The sequence below is a fragment of the Propithecus coquereli genome, unplaced genomic scaffold, assembly GCF_000956105.1.
Source record: "Propithecus coquereli isolate 6110/MARCELLA unplaced genomic scaffold, Pcoq_1.0 Scaffold605, whole genome shotgun sequence".
NCBI classification, from domain to species: domain Eukaryota; kingdom Metazoa; phylum Chordata; class Mammalia; order Primates; family Indriidae; genus Propithecus; species Propithecus coquereli.
This window is the reverse complement of record NW_012152008.1, coordinates 737301-758003: the sequence shown is the minus strand read 5'-3', so window position 1 is coordinate 758003 and position 20703 is coordinate 737301. Positions and strand designations below refer to the sequence as shown.

General features: G+C 51.8%; 1 protein-coding gene across 1 annotated transcript in view; it reads right to left on the bottom strand.

Annotated features, from left to right (window-relative positions):
* Window positions 1-774: 774 nt before the first annotated feature.
* SAG (S-antigen; retina and pineal gland (arrestin)) overlaps window positions 775-20703 on the bottom strand; it is a 27635-nt gene continuing 7706 nt past the window's right edge. The window contains exons 5-16 of the mRNA XM_012659345.1: window positions 18829-19022; window positions 17148-17207; window positions 14685-14761; window positions 13405-13540; window positions 12482-12566; window positions 11689-11761; window positions 8561-8698; window positions 6082-6159; window positions 4658-4681; window positions 3861-3916; window positions 1409-1418; window positions 775-1023 (exon numbers count right to left, since the gene is read on the bottom strand). Of these exons, the coding sequence (XP_012514799.1) occupies window positions 915-1023; window positions 1409-1418; window positions 3861-3916; window positions 4658-4681; window positions 6082-6159; window positions 8561-8698; window positions 11689-11761; window positions 12482-12566; window positions 13405-13540; window positions 14685-14761; window positions 17148-17207; window positions 18829-19022 (1040 nt within the window). The 3' untranslated portion in view covers window positions 775-914. The remainder of the gene's footprint in view (window positions 1024-1408; window positions 1419-3860; window positions 3917-4657; window positions 4682-6081; window positions 6160-8560; window positions 8699-11688; window positions 11762-12481; window positions 12567-13404; window positions 13541-14684; window positions 14762-17147; window positions 17208-18828; window positions 19023-20703) is intronic.

The following is a 20703-nucleotide window of genomic DNA, read 5'->3' as shown; positions in this document are numbered from 1 at the left end:
CATGCTCCAACCAAGAAGCCCATTTGGCCCATCGTGCACCTCTTTTCCCAGGCTGGGTTCCACCATCACTGGCCATGGGGTAGTAATCGACCTGGCTGAAGCTAGGCCTGTCGGATTCTCCTTCCCAGGAACTGCAAACCGGGACCTGGAGATGCAGACGTGGGGAGGGCTTAGTGCTGAGCCCCATGAATGGCGGCCCCAGAGAGCAGGTCCCTGAGCTCCCAAGCTGAGACCCCTGGAGCTTCTCTGCCCACCCCAGGTATGGCAGCTCCAGGTCTTCCTCCAGCTCAGTTCTCTCACTGCTCCAGGGTCCTTCCACTTCCTTCCTTTTTCCCCACTTAGTGAACCAAATCTGATTTTGTTGCTTGCACAACCCAGAGCTCAAACAGGGGCTTGGAACCAAAAGTTGAATCAGGAATAAAGAGTATTTTTGTCCACTCATTCTCTGCCCTGTTTATCTCAGGAGGCTCTTTAGGGGCCCTGGAGCTAGGGCTGGTCAGGTAATTAGAAACACATGCACCCCCGTATGTTTCCAGAGAAACAGCTCAGACCGGGACCCCTGGGGAAGCCCCTGGATGCACCGAGGCCCCACCAGTCAGTACATTGATTTCTGGACACTTTCTCACCCTGACGGGCAAGTGCCGAGCCTTCCGTGGAAGTTGGCATCCCCCGTAGATGCTGCCCACCACCCCCAAGTCCAGGGACCCTGAAAGTGGCAGCTTCTGTGTCAGTGGCATCAGCTCGGCCTCCCCAACAAGTCAGCCTGACTCATGACAGGGGAGAAGGGACAAGCTTTATTTCTGGGAAGAGGACTGTTATTTTGTATTTAGCGTAACTCTGCAGGGCCCGCTGCGGGGCTTCGCTGGTGGCACTGGTAACTACAGGCCACCTCCACACATCCTGAGCCGACGTCTTCACTCATCATTGGCGTCATCCTTGTCTTTCTTCCCTTCCTCAGTGTCTCCTGTATCTTTCAGATTCTGGCGAGCAAACTCCTCAAAAACTAAATTTTCATCCTGGAAACTAAAATAAAACAGACAACATTTTGATCACTGCACGCTCTTTGAAGCCGAAGCTGAAACAAGATCCTTGATCTCCTTTTTGCAACAAAGGAACAGATCGAGGTTTTGCCCGTGATGGAACACGAAGCATGCCGCTTCCTCGTGGCTTTGGTCTAAGACCTCATTAACAAGCACAAACGAGAGCACGTGAAGGACACAGAGCCAGCAGGCAGACCCAGCGCAGCTGTGTGGGCCGTGCGTGCTAGGGAGCGGGAGGGCGGTGCAGGATGTGCCCCCTGAGCTGCCCTGAGCTCACAGCACGCACGCAAAGACTCAAAGGGGGGTTCCGGCTAGAGAAGGAGGTCCCAGGCCACAGGGAAAGCCAGGGCAGCGTTCAAGTGGCTTACCTTTCCTTAGCTGGAAGCGCACATCAGGGAGGAGATGGGGGCAGGGAGGGAGAGAGAGACATCTGTTAGCATAAATTCTGTCTTATACCTGTATCTGGAAAATTCCTACCTTGCTTAGGTGACTTTATAGTTTGCGGGATAATCCGGCCTAGATACATGTAATTCATGGTACTCGCATGTGATCCCTGCTTCTTGCCGATCCCACTCCCTTCCTCCCTGCATCTTTAACCACTGCTTCGCTTTCAATGTCCATGACCCTCCTCTCCTCCAAGGAAACCCCTGCAATCTCACCCCTAGGACCCTTGCCCTGATCATCCTCACCCCCTCCGTGTCGCTTCTCTTTCCGAAGTATTTCTCCCTAAGTGCCCTTCAGACGCTGTTAGGGTGCCTGCTCCAGGCCCCTCCACCCTGCTGGGCTCCGGAGGGGTAGGACCTGGGGCTTGACAGTTCACCAGCACCCCAGGGCTGAAATGTGCGCTAAAGGTTGAGGGCCACCCCCAGCTCTCTGTTTTCCACTTCTGTTAACACGCTGATCTCTTTCTGTTGGGTTGTTTGCATGTGTTTTGTGTCCCCGGATTAATTGCTATTGGTTTGAGTGGTTTTTGTTTCTTCGTAGCTTTCTGCCCACCTAGGAAAGCACTGGTGTAGTTAAAGAACCGCACCTGCCGCTTTTTGGGAGCACAGCAGTGGCTTGACGGTGAGCCACGGCTTCTGTGTCTCATCCCCAGCACCGTGAGGGAAGTTTCTATGCCGGTTGCTAGGCACCGGGGACCTAGAGAGCCTGGCTCCTCCAAACATCCCCTGGGCAAGAAACAGCCTGCAGCCCACAGTGCTAAGGGATCAGATGACACAAACTGGGTCCCTCGCCTTGAGGTGGACAACAGGAAGACTCAAATGCTCCTTCGGTACAGATGCTCTTGACAGGGGAGATAAAAACTTCCTGGCCTTTCTACAGCACTTACTGCCTACAAATTACTTGGCCTCAGGCTCTGGGAGGGCTTAACTACAACTCAGGCTTTCTCTGTTTAGAATCCAGAAACTAGGCGGAGAAGATATAAAGATACGAGATTTGGCGACTCATGGATCTCTAGAAATCAGAGTTTTGTGACCATGGGGTGATTTGTCCTAATCCTCGCTCCCTGTAAAGGGACCCAAATGTCCACCAACAGATGAACGGACAAACAAAATGTGGGTTTTGTCTCATGGTACAAAAGATCATTGTTTCGTCCTGACATTGTGATAAGTTCAATGTCAGGGCCATAATGACTAGAATACGAAAATGTCTGTGGAGGAAGAATAACTCCGCTTGTCCCAAATTAAGTCACAAAGTCTGTTCAAAGCTCCAGAAAACAACCCAACATAAACTATGGCATCTCCTCAGGTGGCCACCTTTGCAATGTCCTTGATAGGAACCAGAAGGCAGCTTAATCTCACACAGTTAAAAATAATCTTCTAATGATATAAGCATAATGAATTAAAAATGTATGACTAGACTGTACTTTTCTCCAAGGGAAGGTTTTGGCTAAGTGCACTGAGGGTCTGAATGCAAAATATTTGGAAAAGACACTTTCAGGCAAAATAATTTTGAGAGGAAACCTAAAATGAGTATGAGTGCTCATTCTAATGTGTAAATGGCATTTCATTATCAACATAGAAAAGCCATTTATAAAGTATGAGAAAAATAAACCGTGCTTGTTTATGCCCCTTTTACTTAAAATATTTCTTACTACTATAGCTATGCAGAGTTCTCATTCAGACAGGTCCGTTTTTCTTTCCTGTTTACTCAACTGCCTTAACACACGGTGGAGAATTTTTTCTCACAATTTCTGAGATTGCAACTGTATTATTTTTGCTGCTTCATTTACGTTTTTAGAAAGACATTTATGGCGATCGAACTTGGATACCATACAGTTCACCTCTTCCTGGTGTACAGAGCAATGGCGTTAGCATGTACACAGAGCTGGACAACCAGTGCCTTAACATCCACACAAGAGCCAGTGCATTTACAGTTCAAATGAGCTGAGGTGTCAGGAACCAAGGCCGACCCTCTTTTCTCGTATTTTCTGTATTCTCATCACAATGGCCCCGTCAAAAATATTTATCATCTTCTAAATGCCTGTTAACGCTCCCAGATGAAACAAGAGGGCTTTTGTTGTACAAAAAACTCGGGCTCTCAAATCTGTTTTTTACCTAAATCAACTTTAAATCTAAATGGACAGCAGAGCATCTACTTTTAACTCATTCCTGGTAAAACCTCACCAGATTGTCCCCCTCCAAGGCAAGGAACCTACATCCTCCACGCCCCATCCAGAGCGGGGCGGGCTCAGGACGGAGCCGATGAGGAATCGCACCTGGCTGCGCCCATGCTCAGAGGTGTGGTCAAGAAAGACTAAAATCCATAAATCTGCAAGTAGTGCAGAGCTGGAGAAAGCCAAGAAAGGACACGACTGACCTGCGTCCTCGGGTTGGGGGTGCATGAGGCGGAAGGGGACCTCAGTGGCCACTTCACTGGAAGGAAAGAAGAACGCTGATTAGCGAGAACACACACGCGCACACAGAGCTGTAAATCACACAGCAAGGAGCTGTGGCTACCGAGATTCACGAAAGATCCCCAGGCCCAAGCTGAAAGATGATTAATTCAGTGAGATTGAAAATAAAACAATGCAAATTGACCAAGGGGAAAACATAAATAAATAAAAACAAAACAAAAGATAAACCAGAAAGTGATCAAGTAGGAATTTTAAATGTCTTCCCTGGAACGTGGTCTAGAAACCTCCCGCACACATGACCGAGGCAGCCAGTATGTTTAGGTTCCTCTTACTCGTGGTTATTGGTTGCAGTGACGTGATATTGTGGGCAAAGACGAGGTGAAATCCTGGAGAAAGGATAGTTTCTAAAAATATTCTTTGCCACAGGGTACACCGTTTTTAATATGTTGAAATCTCTGTGAAGCTGGTGCATTGTGGGCTGGGCACGCTGCCTTGCTACAGAACGGAACAGAGATGAGCAGGAACCACCAAATCCCAAAAGCTAAAGGGCTTTGGGGTGACTTGGATTTACACAAAAAGAAGGAGGGAAAGAAGTCAGGAAGGTCTTGGGGATGCTTCCAAAGGCAGTGGGCATCGTTTCTCAACACCTCCCAGCAGAACTGCGAGAAACCAGCTTTCGCAGGTTGCTATTTGGGACCCCCAGGTTTGTTGTCTTTGATACCCCGAGAATCAAGTGGAGAAGGGAGGTGAAGAGGCTTACCTGGAGGTGAGCTCGCCCAGAAAGCTAGAAAACACAAAACAAATGGCGACGGTGACTGTCCGCAGCGGAACGTGACTTCATGTCCCATTGTTCAGAGGCAGGACACAGCCCAGTCCTCATGGCCCCCGCTCCCTAACCACAGCTTCTAGGATCTTTGCGTCCTTCAACGCTCAACTTCACTCCTCCTCTCACCTGTGAGTCCATCTCTTTCTCAGGAGGATTAAAATGAGGACTCACTTAGGTTCAAGCCATAACATTCAAGAATAAGCCACAGAGGGCATTGCGAGATGCCTGCTAGTCACTATCCTGGACTGCTGAAAGAAACTCCACCCTGTTTTCAGATCCTCTCAGGGAAAAGGAAAAAAAAAAGCACTATCCACTTTGAAAAATACAACAGATACAAACACTGTGCTAAAAAATACGCAGAATAGACCTGTGTTCTACTTTGTTGCCCCCCACCAAAATTTGGGGAATTCTTACCTACTTAGAAATATAGAACGTACGCATGGACTCTCCTTTGACAGCTGAACTACCCAAGGCTCATTACGGTAAAAGACAAGAGCCTTTGGCAATGGTATTTGAAAGGAAAATGAGAATTCAAGTTTTTTCTTTTTTTTTTTTGGAGACAGGGTCTTGCTCTATCACCCAGGCTAGAGTGCAGTGACGAGATCATAGCTCACTATAACCTCAAACTCCTGGGTTCAAGCAATCATCCTGCTTCAGCCTCCCATCTACCTAGGACTACAGGCACATGCCACTACTCCTGGCTAATCTTTTTCTTTTTTTTAGAGATGGGGTCTTGCTATGTTGCCCAGTCTTGTCTCAAACTATGGGCCTCAAGCGATCCTTCCACTTTAGCTTCCCAAAGTGCTGGGATTAAAGTTTTTCTCTTTTGATGAGATCAAAACAATGAAAGAAATTGGCTTCACAGGAAAATGGAAATCTGTTTCCTTAGAACTCAGATATTTGCACTCTTGCATGAAAAGTAGCCCCCCAAATCCTGTGATTACACGTTTGGGAAGGGAAGGGAAGGTCCTCCCTTTATGGATGTTTGCCTTCTAAGATGTAAATAAATGAAGATTTACTAAGAGTTCATTTTATAGCTGTTATTTTTTTTCTGAAGCACAATATAACATTCAACTAATTTTCATTCTTGTCTGTCAACTTCTACCACCTGGGCATATGCACACCTATTTTTGCAAAGTGGTACTAGTAGCGCACAAGTTTCACAGTCTGCTTTTCTACCTTTTTCCACATGACGTTATATTGGACAAAATTGTGAAACTAGACAAATTAAATCTCTTCCAAACTCTACTTGGAAATCAGTAGAAGCTGTGGGCTTTCCCTTGCTTTCTGCCTCCCAGTCACTCAGGAAAGTAGTCACCAAGACAGAGCAGACCGAGCATCGGCTCTGGGACACTCACCCCGACACCGTGAGCTTCACCTTGATCTGGTAAGACACCAGGATCCCCAGGACGGTCCGGTCTATGCCCTCCTTAATGCTGCCCAAAGAAAAGGGAAAAGGAGAGGATGCAGGAGAGCAGTAAAGTAAGCCTTTACCCTCCCATCCCAGCGCACAGGCGTGGGGGCATCTTCTCCAGGAATTGGTGAACTCAATCAAGCTGCCAAAGTCCTAGAACTTTACATGTTTGGGGCATTGGAGGAACTCCTGTGTCTTGTCCCAAGAAGTTCACAGAGGACAGAGCGTGCTTCCCTCTTCCTCGTGCTCAGCCTCTGCTGACGCTCATGCACCTGGTCATCCAGCCAGAAACCTCACCCTTCTTGGCTCCTCCCTCCCCCCACCTGCGCAAACTGCCATCCCTGGAAGGCACCCGTCCTCCTGCAGGCTCTGCCTGCCTGGGTTATCTCAGCAACTTCTCTCCCACTCGCCAGGCTCCTCCTCCTGAGACGTCTTCCAGGTTCGAGTCTTGGCAGGGAGCCTTTGCCCCTCATCCTTGGCGGTGCCCCAGCGCCCCCATGCACCAGCCTTGCCAAACACAAACTTGCCCCAGAACGCCCTCCTTTGCTCCTGGCCCCAGGACCTCAAGTTGAAGTACTCCCCCCTTCGCAAAGCCTTCCTGGACACCTGCAGGCAGCACTGGGTCTCCCCGCTCTGTGCATGTGGACCCTCTGTTATAGCCCTCACACAGGGAATCCTGATTGTTCTTGGCCATACCCGACAGCTCTGTGTCCCCAGCACTCAGCATCGGGCCTGGCACCCAGGGAGAGCTCAGTCAAAGTGTAAGTGAATGAACGGGGTGCATGAGACCCTCAGGTGTGCCCCGACAACAGTGTAAGGTGACCTTCCTCGACAAAAGCTTGATTCCGGATTCCACTAGTACGGACTGAATTCCTACTATCTGCCAGGCACGGTGCGGGGCATTTCATCACAGGCTGTTCCCGCATGTGATCCAGCACGGAAGGCAGGAGTATTTGAGGGTGCTAAGAGCAGGAACTGAGGTATGGAAAGACTATCGTGAGCACGTAGCTAAGACGCCGTGAGTGATGACAGCAAACATGCTGCAGAACCCTGGAGGCTGCAGCTGTGCTGACAGCTCTGGGAAGGGAGCCGAGGTGGTGGCCAGGCAGGTGCTGTGCCTCCCATAGGAGGCACCTTGGACACGTGATTCCAGGACCACAGTGCTCCCCAAAGAACTCCCTCGGCGCGCTGGGCCCTAGAGCACCTTTAACACATTGACTGCCCTGCCGGAAAAAAAATTTTCCTTGGGGCCATGGTGTTTCATTAGGAAAAGAGAACAAAAACTTCAAAAAACAACGATCCTCTCTAATTTAACGAAAAATATGTTATTTTGTATTGTTTTCTGTGCGTGAGTTAGATGCAACTTGAAAAATAGTTCACACAGCTCCCAAGGTGGAGAGACGTGAGTCACATACGCTTCACGAGGCCCCGGGCTCAAAACTAGTGTGAGTCAAAGACAACTCACGTGGCAGTTAATGTGTTAAAGAGGACAAAATACATTTATTCTTTGACTCCTACCTGCTTTAGGCCAAATGTTTGCTCTCTACCCTGCTGGTCTCAGAGAATGTGAGTGTCAGGCCATGGGGTCAAACACGCCAGCCCCTTGCCCGTTGGCATCACCTCAGAGGTGGTCTCCTGGGGAGCCCCCAGCACATCACTTGGGGAGGTGGCAGTGAACGGGCCTCGAGCTTGGGTCTCCTACCCCAGACGCTCAGGGTTCACCAGCAGACACGCCCCCGGAGCAGAAGCCTGACGGGCAGCCCAGAGCAGCAGCGCGCGCTGCCTCGGAGCCTCCCTGCGCAGCCCTTGCTAGATCTGCCGCCTCAGTGGGCCAGCGCATCTCTGAGCCAGCTCAGCAGATCAGTGCTGATTTTCATTATATTCAGTCAACAGCTGTGGCCACCAGGACCTCTCGTTCTCTACTTTTCCTGATGGAAATGAATAAATGAATGACTTCAGCCAATTGCATTGCCCGGTTTATCTGCTCAGGGCACTACACTAGCTCTGATGCTTGGGAAAGTAGTATCTGACATTTCTGGAGCACTTCCTGGGTGACAAGCAGCACATTTTACATGGACTGTCTCTTAATCCCTATGGCCACTCTATGAGATTGGACTATTATCACCCTCACTTCACAGACGAGAGAACTGAGGTTCTCAGAGAGCTCAAGTCATTTGCCCCGGGTCGCCCAGAGGGCGGACAGTGGAGCTGGGCTTAGCGCAGAGACGTCTCCAGAGCCCACAGGTGTAACCCCCACCTCGTACCAGGGTGGGACGGGATCCCTGTTTGGGCCCCTGAGTCTGCGCTCCACACCGCAAACGCCAGGCCGTCGTGCTGCCTGTGCGCGCCTGTGAACCCCAGGGCACAACGAGAAGGGGAGCCACCCATCAGTCTCGGCTCTTGTCCTGAGCCTCGAGCCTCACATGGTGCTGGAGGCGAGGTTCGTGTCCTCGTGCTTGATCTTCCCGTCCAGGGCGATGCCTCTCCTTTCTCGATTGTTGGACAGCAAGGGCACCAGCGTCAGCGTCTTGGTCAAAGTGCTGTTTGGTGGCACTTTTTCTCTGGAGGAAGAAAAACAGAGAGGAGATTTATAACCATAAAAGCTACCGTCAACCCCACCAGACCCTACTTGCCATTTAGCATCTTCCAGGATCGAAGTATCCGTATGGACTCACTAGGAAGATCAGTTTGGGTGCCTGTGAATTTGCCTTATGAGAAGCAGAACAGTGTTACTGAAATCCCGGAGTGGGCTGGCAGCAACAGTAGGGCATTTCCTCAAGCATCTTGGCCTGCTCTGAATTGCTGAATTTCTAGAACATTCTATGGCATTAAATTAGACCAACTGGTGCAAGAGTCAATCTCCTGCTGAGACTTTGTGAACAACGCAGTGGGCTGCAGAGCACTGTGGCTGGTGTCTGCAACACACCCAGGCTGGAAAGGCTCTTGCTGCTGAACGCCGTCGCTCCTGGGGGATCGAGTGTGACTGCGTGGTGGGTGGAGGAGAAGGGCAACGCGGGGCCCTCCATTTGCGAACCCCACACGGGACCGGCTTGGGTTCAAAGAAGCACATGCCCTTCTCTACCAGATCTTGATTATCAGTCGGGCTGTGGGTTTCCCAACAACTGACAGATGGCAGGGACCCCATGCCAAAGGGTGGGTCTGGGATTGAGCTGGGGACACAGCAGCGAGCGTTTCTCCAGGGCCTGGCAGCATCGCTGGGATCACGGTACATCCTCTGAGGCTGGGAGGTCGGCTCTGCCACTCGTGTGCACACCCTGTGCCAGGCCTGGTCTCAGGCCTGTCCTCACAGCCTGTCACCTTATCCTCTCATAGCCCTATATCAAGAAGGTGCTCTCAAGATCCCCGTTTTGCAGACGGGAAGTGTGCCCACGGTCACACGGCTGCACAGTCTCTGACGGCAGAGTCCATGTGTGCCAGCAACCCACCCTCCATCCTATAGCCACCAGAAGAAGGCAGAGTGTGGCCTGAAAACCCTGCCCAGGAGCTGGCATCAGGACTGTTTCCTGAGCCTGTTCCAAGAGAGCTGGAAGTCTGAACTGCCTCCTTCTGGAAGGACTGCCCTGTTTGATTTCCCTGGGGAGTCTATAGCAGCTGCAGCTTAACTTGCCTTTAGTGTATATGGGCAGCTCTTTACAGAATTTTGCTTGAGCCCAGGGTGGCCCACGTCCTCCCATCTGGGTCGGGGTGGAACCTCTCTTTATAAGCTTAATTGGGCAGTAGCATTGACAGAGGCAGAAATTGCATCATAAAGGTGACTGGAATAGGAAGGGGGCCCTGGGCTGGGTTCGGATGAGAGCCGTTCCTGCTGCAGAGCTTGCCAGAGGAGTGTGCCAAGGCCCTGGGGCCACTTCCCAGAGTGCTCAGGATCTGGGATTGGGTGGTGGGGAGTGGCTCCGGAGTCAGGTCTGACCTGTTTCCAAGGAGGTCTGCCCACCAGAGCCCCAGGAACCACAGGGTTCTAGGACAATGGCTCATGCTCTGCAGCCTTCTGGATGGCCATTAGCCTGAGATCTGCTAGCATGACCTGGCTCAGCTTCCAGCCTACCCTCACCTTTGCGGGGGACCCTGGAATGATTTCCAGTTTCCTGGGAATCATTTGGCCCAAAATGCACCCAAGAGTTTAAAACAGGCTATATATTAGAGGAAAACTCAGCCAGGAGCATTTGCCTGTTGCTGTTGAGCATACGCTGAAAGGCGAGCCAGGGCCAAGACCCCCAGGGCACCAGGGTGCACAAGGACTACCCTAAAAGGTAGGGCAGAGCCCAGGCCTGGCAGAAAAGGTGGCAGTTCTTTCCTGCTTTCCTCCCCTGCAGACCTGTATTGCAACTTAAGGCTGAATCTGTTTTGAGTAAATAGTAACAGTTTTTCTTAAAATTGCATTTTTAATATAATGTAATAGTATCGTAGTGAAACAGTTTGTCTTTCCTCACTACCAGCTCCAACCTTCCTCTAACCCTGGTAATATTTGTTACACACAATGGTGCTTAGAACATGCCAGCGAGGCAGAGAGGAAAGACCTGCCCCAGCTCTCCTCTCAGGGTGTCTCTCCTCCCCACTGCCAAGCCCGAGTAGTAGATAAATCTGTCTGACTTCCTGGCACAGAGCAAAGGTGGGCAGGTCTCTCATGCCAGCATGGAGGAGCCATTGCAGGATTCTCATTTGGTTTTGATTTTAACAAGGGGAGAAAAGTCATTCACAGCAACGGGCTAAGAAAGAATGGATACATGGGTCGGGCGCGATGGCTCATGCCTATAATCCTAACACTCTGGGAGGCCCAGGTGGGCGGATCGTTTGAGCTCAGGAGTTCGAGACCAGCCTGAGCAAGAGCGAGACCCCCGTCTCTACTAAAAAAATAGAAAGAAATTAGCTGGACAACTAAAAACATATCTAGAAAAAATTAGCCGGGCATGGTGGCACATGCCTGTAGTCCCAGCTACTCGGGAGGCTGAGGCAGGAGGATTGCTTGAGCCCAGGAGTTTGAGGTTGCTGTGAGCTAGACTGATGCCACGGCACTCTAGCCCGGGCAACAAAATGAGACTCTGTCTCAAAAAAAAAAAAAAAAAAGAAAAGAAAAGAAAAACGGATACATCATTCTAATCTAGCTGTCATTGGTACAAGATTTTCAAATTGAGAAGGTCCAATGATGGGGAATCCTAGCCAGGGTAGATAGTTCATTTGACTCTCTGGTGGGGACAGAAATAGTATCTACTCCTACCCACCCATTCCCAGGACAAATAAAAAGGCCCTACTGTTCCCATGGTGACATTTCCGACTGCACTTCTCTCCTGTCCGTCATTCTTTAGCTTGGCCTGAGCCTCGGAACCTCCGTGAGACGCGCAACGGAGGCGGAAGGCGAACATGGGGTAAGACGCTAACTCGCTTTGCGGCCCCTGAAGGGAGAAAGGGGAAGGAAGCGGAAGGCTGGCACGCTCATTGAGCGTCCTAGTTCCCTCTTCAGCCATGAACAAAAGAGGAACTTGACGAAGAAGGCCAGGCGGCCCAGGAAATGGAAGCCCAATCAGCTACTCACTGTGTTTCCTCTGTCGCCACGGGCTTGACGTAATAGTCGCTTGAGTAGAGAACCACATTGGCCACTTGTTCCACTGCAAAGGGAAGACAGGAGTCAGGTGATCAGCCCCAGGTCCCTCCACGCACGTGCTTGGCCCTGCTGGCCTTCCAGAGACACGCTGCTCTCACCTCTTAGATGACCATTTTAGTCTACTTCCCAGGTTCGGCCCTCAGCCTGCGGCGTCAAGGCTGCGGTTTCCAAATTCTGTCCTCAGCCCGTTTCTGGTCACCCGTAACTGGCTCTGTGTCATCTCCCACCCATGACTCAGTCTCTGGAGACTGCAGCTCCCAGGAGACACCTCCTCTCCTCGGAGCTATACCCCTGGTGTCCTTCAAAGGTGCACTATCTGCCAGCGTCCCAGAACTCACCATCTGCTCTCATTCCCCAAACCCAGCCCCTTCCAACATCTTCTGCCTTATTTAATGAGCATCTTCCCTCCTGCGCTCCAAGAAACCATCTGGCATAGGGGGCCCCGCCGGGAGGGCATGACCACGGAAAGGCAGGAAGATCACCTGTCAGGGATATTGTCCCAAGACAAAAGCCAGCCCTAAGCGGGCACCGGGTTGAATGAGATGCCCTTTCAGGTTTTCCTGCCTCTGCCACCCTGCTGCCCATGACAACAGAGACACACGGGCAGTTCCACGGACCCAGAAGGGCCTTATTGGGCCAGAGAAGTACTCCTCAGGAAGTACGGTCAGGCTGAGAAATTCCAGAAGACTCTGCCCTCTAGTTCTGAGAAGAAGGTCCTACTCACCTAGTGCTTTAATCTTCTTCACTGTCTTCTCCGTGTTATTGGTCACAGTCACGGTCACAGGGATGGGCTCCCCGTGGAAGTAGATCTGGAAAAGTCGGCAGACAAGTCAGAAAAGGAGAACAGAGTGTGGTGGCACCTTTACTCTCAGGGCTTTCTCGACTCATCTCCATCCCCTTAGCTAGAGTAAAGGCGGCTGAATTCCTGTACTCTTAAGGAAGAGGAAATGATGGCCAGCCCTCCAGGGAAGGGTCCGGAACACGTTCCGTCCAGTCCCTGGGAGGCAGGGGAGGAAAACAGAGTTCTGACCGTCACATGGGGGAATCTAGGGGGGTCTTCAGTGGAGTCATGAGGTTATGAGGGGCAGGGTGAGTGAAAGGAAAGGAAACCTCCAGCAGTGACCCCGTGCAACCTAGCCCTGGGTGGGTGCACCCTCGCATGTGTGCACACCCACACACAGATGCGCACACAGTGTGCACACGACCGTTGGTGGCCAGAGGGACCAGAGACAGCCTCCCACCATGACACCTCTAATAGATGACATCACCCCTTGTGGCTTCTGTGAAACTTAAATTTCCTGGGCAGTAAAGAATTTGGGATGCCACACCTGGCCATGCTGCATTAGCGAATGAGGCCCACAGGGTGGAGGGAGGGCAGGGACAGCTGTGGCGGGTGTGAGAAACACCCCTGTCCTGTCCCCGTCTGTCAGGACGGCTCCTGGGTGGCATGCAAGCCAATCTGACCTTATTCCAAGGGTCAGGGTAACTAGTTCCAAATTGTGAAAAACGTCGTTTTTTCAGCTATCTTAGAAACAAGGCTACTTGCGATGCACCCACACAGTCAGAGGCTGGGGCTGGTGAAGAGGGGGCACCGGGCCATCCCCAGGCCTGCTCCCCCATGGGGCGTGGCAACGGTCGGTGGGTTACCTCTTTGCTGAGGGAGACTGTGAGGTGCAGTGGCTTGTCAGACATGAAGAACTGCCAGGACGCCTCCGCTCGGGGCTGGGGGCCCATTTCGGGGGGAGCGTGTTGTACTTTCCGGATCAGTAACCGCACGGAGCTCCTGCAGAGAAAGTCCCAGAGAACCCGGGATGAGCGCCTGGCCGCCGCAGGAGGGCCTCGGGCCTCTCCCCACGGTCACACCGGGATGCTTCAGGAATGAAGAGATGGGATGAACCAGAAGAGGGACAGGACATTGAGCTGAGCCAGAGGATCTGGTTTCCGGTCCCTCCTCTGGTATGCCACCGGCCAGGTGGCACGGGGCTGGGCCACGCCCTCCAGAGCCACTTATGGCCTCTGTCGGGCTCCGGCTCTGCCTCCTTCTGGGTAAGGCTGATGTGTGACTGCACCATGTCCCTTATGTGTCACGTGACGCACTATTACTACCATGCATTATCGTACGTGTCCAGAGATGCGTATGTGGAGCACGAGGAGAAAATGTGAACGACACAGTATAAAAAGAAAGCTGAGCCCGGGGGCTGGGAGGCTGGGAGAAGAGGGGCTGTTGCTTACTGGTTACGGACTTGCTGTTCCAGGCGGTGGAAAAGTTTTGGGTATAGAGAGTGGTGATGGTTACACGACATTGTGAATGTTAACCCAGTGACTGCCTCATTAGAAAAAAAAATTTTTTTTCCTTGGGGCCACAGTATTTTATTACGAAAATGGAATAAAAACTTCAAAAATAAAACAAGCCTTTCTCGTTTAATGAAAACTGTGTTATTTTATATTATTTTCTGTGCGTGAGTTATATGCACTTGAAAAATAGTTCACGCGGCTCCCAAGGTGAAGAGACGTGTGAGTTACATACGCTTCACGAGGCCCCGGGCTCGAAACTAGCGTGAGTTAAATGCAACTCACACAGCAGTTAAGGTGTTAATGCCACTGAATCGTACATTTGAGAGTGGTTAAAATTATCGACTTCCTGTTTTATATATTTTACCACAGTAAAAATATTTTAAAAGAAGAAAACGAAAGAAAGGGGAAGTCTGGAAGCTTTTAGGGACTTGCACGAGTCCTTGAGGTTGCTAACTCCCTGTCTTTATCCGTAGGCAGGTCAGTCCCTACATGCCCCAACCTGGAGCAGCACCCTCACCCCGGCCACGCTGGCTCTGTGGGAAGAGTCCCGCCACACAGAGACAGAGTGGGGGCACTTGCTCACCTCCGCCCCCACACCCCGCACCCCTCGCCCACTCTCACTACACTCTCACCTCTTCGGGATTTTGTCCTCTTCGCCATCGGCGCAGTCTGTGGCAAACGCTTTGACCTCGAAGTCGACCCCACAGCACTGTTGGGGACAGAGAGCAGACAGGCAGTCAGCACCCCCCTTCCTGGGCATGCATGAGGACAGAGGGTCACAGCTGATGCAGGCCACGTGACGTGGCACCACCTCTCTGTGTCTTAGCCATATCCTGTGCAAGGCTGCACCACGAAGCCTGCATGTGGAAGTGTACTAGGCCGGGCGCGGTGCCTCCCGCCTGCAATCCTAGCGCTCTGGGAGGCCGAGGTGGAAGGATCGCTTGAGCTCAGGAGTTCGAGACTGGCCTCAGCAAAGAGTGAGACCCCGGCTCTACTTAAAATAGAAAAATTAGCCAGGCGTGGTGGTGCGCATCTGTGGTCCCAGCTACTCGGGAGGCTGAGGCAGGGGGATCACTTGAGCCCAGGAGTTTGAGGTTGCTGTGAGCGAGGCTGATGCCTCAGCACTCTAGCTGGGTGACAGAGCAAGACTCTGTCTCAAATAAAAAAAGTATACTAATAACAAAATAATGACATTAGCATGAGGAGTGCGCCATGGACCCAGAGCCCCCCAGGCAAGGGGAGTCAGCCTCCTGATGTGCCAGGAGTCACGGAGGGTGACTCGCATCCTGGCTGGTCCTCGCCTCCCACCGCCTCACATGCTCCGTTGTCCTCAAACATGACTCCATGTACGTGTATGGTCCTGACTTCCTGCTGCCTACAGCAGGGGCCAGAGGCACAGGTGCTTCCAGGGCCAACACAGTGCCCTGCGGGGATGTGTGCGCCCTGACCCCGGTGGTCACTGGCTGTTCGGTTGCAGCCAAGCACGGACAGGCAGCAACAGCACCTGATGCTGGCAGTTCTTAGAATTTTAAAAATAAACTGGACATGGAATTCGGGGCAAAATCACCTGATTTTTAAATTAACTAAATACAAAAACTTTGAAGCATTGCAGGGGCCAAACAATCATATTTGCTGGTGACCTTCCACTCTCAGCCCCAGCATGTGACTCCCTGGGCCTCCCACACAAGCCCTCCAGAGCCTCGCTCATCTCTGCACGTTCACCGAGTGGGGGAGCCCACCTGCCCCGCACCAAATGCCCGGAGGGGAAGTGGAGTTGGCAGCCAAGTACGTGAACCCAGCTGCGTCCACAGAGGCATCTAAGCCACAGATTTATTGGTTCTGCAACTGTGGAATCGCAGCAGTCCTAAGCTCTAGGTTGAGAATAAATATGCACGGCTCCCCACGCCAGCTCCGCTCTGCTCACCCACTGCCCCCAGCCTTATTGCTGCTCCTGCATGAGCCACGCTAGTCCACGAATTGGGCCTGGCATATGTGTTCCTTCTTCCTGAGATGCTTGTCTCCCTCTCTCTTTATATTTATATATTTATTTGGCAAACTCCTATGTATCCTTCAAGCCCCAGCACAAAGGGCTCCTCGGCCGCAGAGCACCAAGTCCCCAGGCACTTGGACGCTGCTCCCAGGCTCTCTGGGCCCAAGGCGTACCCCCTTTCCTGCCCGCTCCTCTCCTAGAAGAAACAGGCGGTGCTTTGTTTGGCCTGTACAATGTTGTAAAAATCAAGAAAATTTGCTAAAAAATCTGAATTTCGGGCCTCTCTTTAAAAGCACTGTAAGACCTGCCGAAGCTGACTGTATCTTCCCCTCTTCCTCAGTGCCCTCATCTTCCCCCATCTCGGCTGCCCACACCCCGTTTTCCTGGGCCAGTGGCTTTCAAATGTTTCAGAAGTAAGATTTCTAACGTGGCCCACGGAACAGACACGCGTGTGTGAAACAACTCTCGTGACACCATATTTAGCTTTGCTATGTGTGAAGCACTCTGAGGTTTCCCATTCCGTTCCATTTCTTCTACTCTATTCTAGTCCATTCCAGCCCATCCCATTTTTAAAATGCCATTGCTGATGCACTGCATTGATTTCACAAACCACTAAAGGGTCAGGCCCCCCGCACTGAAAAACACCGCCCTAGCCCTTGCCGTCCGTCACTGCCCCCGCCCCCGCAATCCTCTCTCTGCCCTCACGTCTTATCCTTTTAGCTCCCTCCCTTGTGAATCCCAGACGCGGGTGACTCTTAAGGCCTTAAATCCTTGGGTCCCAGCACCTGTCACTCTGCTCCCGTCCTCACTACTTCTTCTGTGCCTAGAGTCCCTGGTCCCTGCCGTCACGCCTCCCTCACACACTCGCCCCTCCATAGCACGTGCTTGGCCGGCTCCAACCCCACCCCGTCCTCAGCACGGCTGTCCCAGTGGCCCTTCGGAAACCTAAGTCAGAGCCTGTCGTTCAGAGCCCACCAACGGCTCCCGCTTCACTCAGGCAAAACCCCAAGTTCCTGCAATGTGTACAGGTTTCCATGATGAAAAGCCGTTTTTAAAAGTCTATCGAAGAAACGAACAAATCCGTGGCATTTCTTCTTGAACTGACCTTGCCTGCGTCTTGCGGAGCTGGCTGCAGCATCACTGAACAGGGCAAGTAGTCAGGAAACTGTGGAAAGGAACAAGTAAAAAATCGTTCTCTCAGGGGGTTCATTCCACAGGTAATATATGATCCTCACACAGAAACTGGAAAATGAAGATGTTAAACAAGAAAAAAGAAAAAACATATTCACCCAAACCGCTGACACCCAGATTAGCGTTGCGAACACGACCTTCCCACAATGTTCTACGTGTGCACAGACGCACAAATAAGGATGTACACGTGTGTATATGTTCTACAGAAATAGAACCGAGTGATGAAGACACCCTTAGCCCGGTGTACTCACTTCATTAACCCTACCCTATGCAGAAAGCACCGTGAAAGACAGTTCTGCGCCATCACTGTTAGGGCTCCCGAAACACACACTAATGTGGCCAATCCCCTTTATTGGCTACTCAAACAGTCTTTATGTTTTGCCCTTATATACAATACTGCAATAAATATCCTTCTTTATATACCTTAGCACAGTTTCAGCCAATTAATTCCATAAGCTTATGGTGAGGAAGAGAAATCACATTTTGTGAGGTTTTCAATACATGTTGACATGCTGTCCCCAAAAGGTTCTGGTGCCTCAAACTCCCAGCACACATGCATGGAAGCACCCAGGACCATATCACTTTTTAAAATAATAAAATGTAATTTTGTAAAAAAAAAAAACGTAGTCAAATAGAATGCCATTTACCATTTAAACCATATCAAATACTCAGTTTACTGGCATCGTGTACCAGACATCCACGTTATTCTGCAATAATCACCACCATCCAGCTCCAGAACTTTGTCATCATCCCAAACTGATGCTCCGTGCCCATTAAACCCCAACTCCCCATCCCGACTCCCCATCCCGACTCCCCATCGCACCTCCCCAGCCCCTGGGAACCTCTGTTCTGCTGTCTGTGTGAATCTGACCACCCTGGGTCCCTCCCGTGAGTGCAGTCGTACAGTGTCTGTGCTTTCGTGACTGGCTCCCTTCACTTGCGTAGTGTGCTCCAGGCTCACCCGTGTTGTAGCACGTGTCAGAATTTTCTTCCTTTTTAAGGCTGAAGCATATAGCTTTGGAGGAGTATATGGTCTTAATGCCAATAAACATGCTGGTAAAGAGGGTGGCGGTAGCTTCCCCACATCCAGCTCACCCCAAACTTCAGAGAGCACCACTGGTCATCAGGTTTCACTGGGTGAGACACGGCCCTCCAGAGAGGTGAGGGGCTGTATTTCCCGAGACCCCCCAAACCGTGGACAAGGCTAAAGATGACGCCTTTTCACTAAGATCTCCTGTCCTGTAGGGAACGCTTTCCTGCTTAGAACTCCCCAGGGCCAACCGAGGGGCACTTCTGTGCCCTTTCTTTTTATAGCAGAGCACGTGAAGGAGAATACATGCTCATGTAATTAGGTGGTCGGACAAAGGGACGTATCCAAACGGTGGGTTGAAACGGTGCCTTCGAAGGCCGGGAGGCTATTTTGAAGGACTTAAAAAAAGACAATCACAGACCGTGCAATCTAGAATTTCTTTCAAGGGTGCAATTTACAGGCCCACAGATGTGAAGTCCTTCCTCTGTCCCCTTCCCTGTGCCCCTATTCACATCATAGGGTGCTGTGGGTGCAGGACGCAGGGCCAGGGCCAGGAGTCACCCACCATGAGCAGAAAGGGGTATGTGTTGCCCCCCAGCTTCTTCAGCAGGCTATCCTGCAGTTTCGTGGGCGTGTTCGCAGCCCCCACAGGAGGGTACACCTGGACCCGAGAGAAGTAGAGGTCCCTGCGGAAGCTCAGGCCCATCACGTCGATGTCCTCCTGGCCGTAGCGGAAGGCGCAGGTCAGAGAGACATACACTGGGAAAAAGACGAAGACAGCGTCAGACGTGCCCTCGGCCCGGCGTCCACCACCAGGCGGCGTGGTGTGGGCAGCGGGGTTCCAACATTTAGCATCTGGAAGCGACGGGGTTTGAGGGAACCGTACTATGCAGCTGGCCCACGCATTTTTAGAGAATCAGCACATTCCCCGGGGTTACTGTTCATTACTCTACAGGGTATGCGAGAAGGTTTGAAAGCATCTTTCTTCCAACCGCATCATTTTGCCAAAATGGAAGTCTACGGCAGAGAACTCAAATCGCTGTCCACCCGACTCCCTTGTCCCCATCCTGCCCTCCGTCCCTTCATCCAGCAGCTCAGTGACCTCAGGAGGCTCTGAGACAGCGCGGCTGCCGGGTCCTGGGGGCAGGCTGTCGGGGTGGAGCGCGGGGGGACTGCTGGGCGCAAACTCGTTCCGCCTTCTGTTCGCGACTGCAAGTGTGCCCCCAGCGGACCGAGAGAACTGCACGAAAGCTCACTACGCAGGTTTTGAAAAAGACACAAAGCACATATTTCTCGAATATAAAGCACAGCAGAAGTGGCACCTCAGTACTTGCTAGCTATTGGTTGCGGATTTTGCCTATGTCAGCCCCGAGGGTGACTGCCCTTTGCCACCAACTCAGAAGAACCACTGACCATTCGCCCACCCCTCATTCGAGGTGCCCGGAGACGGCCGGCCTCACGCCTGCCCTCACCAGGAGGGGCCTTCCCTGAATGCAGGCCCCCTTCTCTGGCCGAGGGCACGGGCTTTTAGGACTCCACCAGGCTCCTCCTGGTGCCAGAGAGAAGCAGGGCACCCAGGAGGAAGGTGGAGACGGCACAGGGGGCAGCTGGGGACCCCATTTTGGCCATGCCCCCTCGATGCTGAGAGCCTCATAGCTGACATATTCCAGTGGGCACTTCTAGGGTTCGGAACAATGCCTTGTGGTTGCCAGTAGCAACCACTCAAAAAGCCATATTTAGAATGGAACTGAGTCAGTGACATTATCATAAGGATAGCTTGAATCCGTTCTAATTTAGTTTACGCAACTGGGATTAGTAACAAGTTCCTTGCCACACACATCACAACTGCCAGAGACCTTCAAGGGCACCGTGACACCGCGGTTCAGAACCACGGAAGGAGGCATAGAAATAAATTCCGGGTTTTATTCCACCTGCCGCCCAGCAGGTATGGTTTTCCACTTTTTGGATAAAGCCACCAAGGAGCCCTGAGTCTGCGCCTAGCACAGATTAGGAGCGACAGGCCTGGGCTCCGTCTACCATCCGCTTATCCGCTGCCCTGGACGATGGCTTCGCCGAGTCCTGCCAGCTCCGGCATGACCAGGAACCTTGTCCTGGGCATCGCGCAAGGGAGCGGGGGGTGAGCAGGCCTGGCGCCGAGCGCATGCCCTCCTCTTTCCCGCCCGTCCCTCCGCACGAAGGCCCCGTTCCCAGAGCCGGCCGCAGCCCCGCCTGTCCCTCCACCGAGGACAACGAGCGCCATCTCACCTTTCTTTCCCTTCACGAGCTCGGGATCAACCAATACGACACCATCTAAAGCAAGAGAGGGAGAGAACAGTGAGGGTGGAGGAAGTCAGAGAAACCAGATGCTACTTTAAATACCGTATGCGTTTTTTACTTGCACATGTCATCCATGTTCTTTACAGGAAAATTAGAAAGAGAA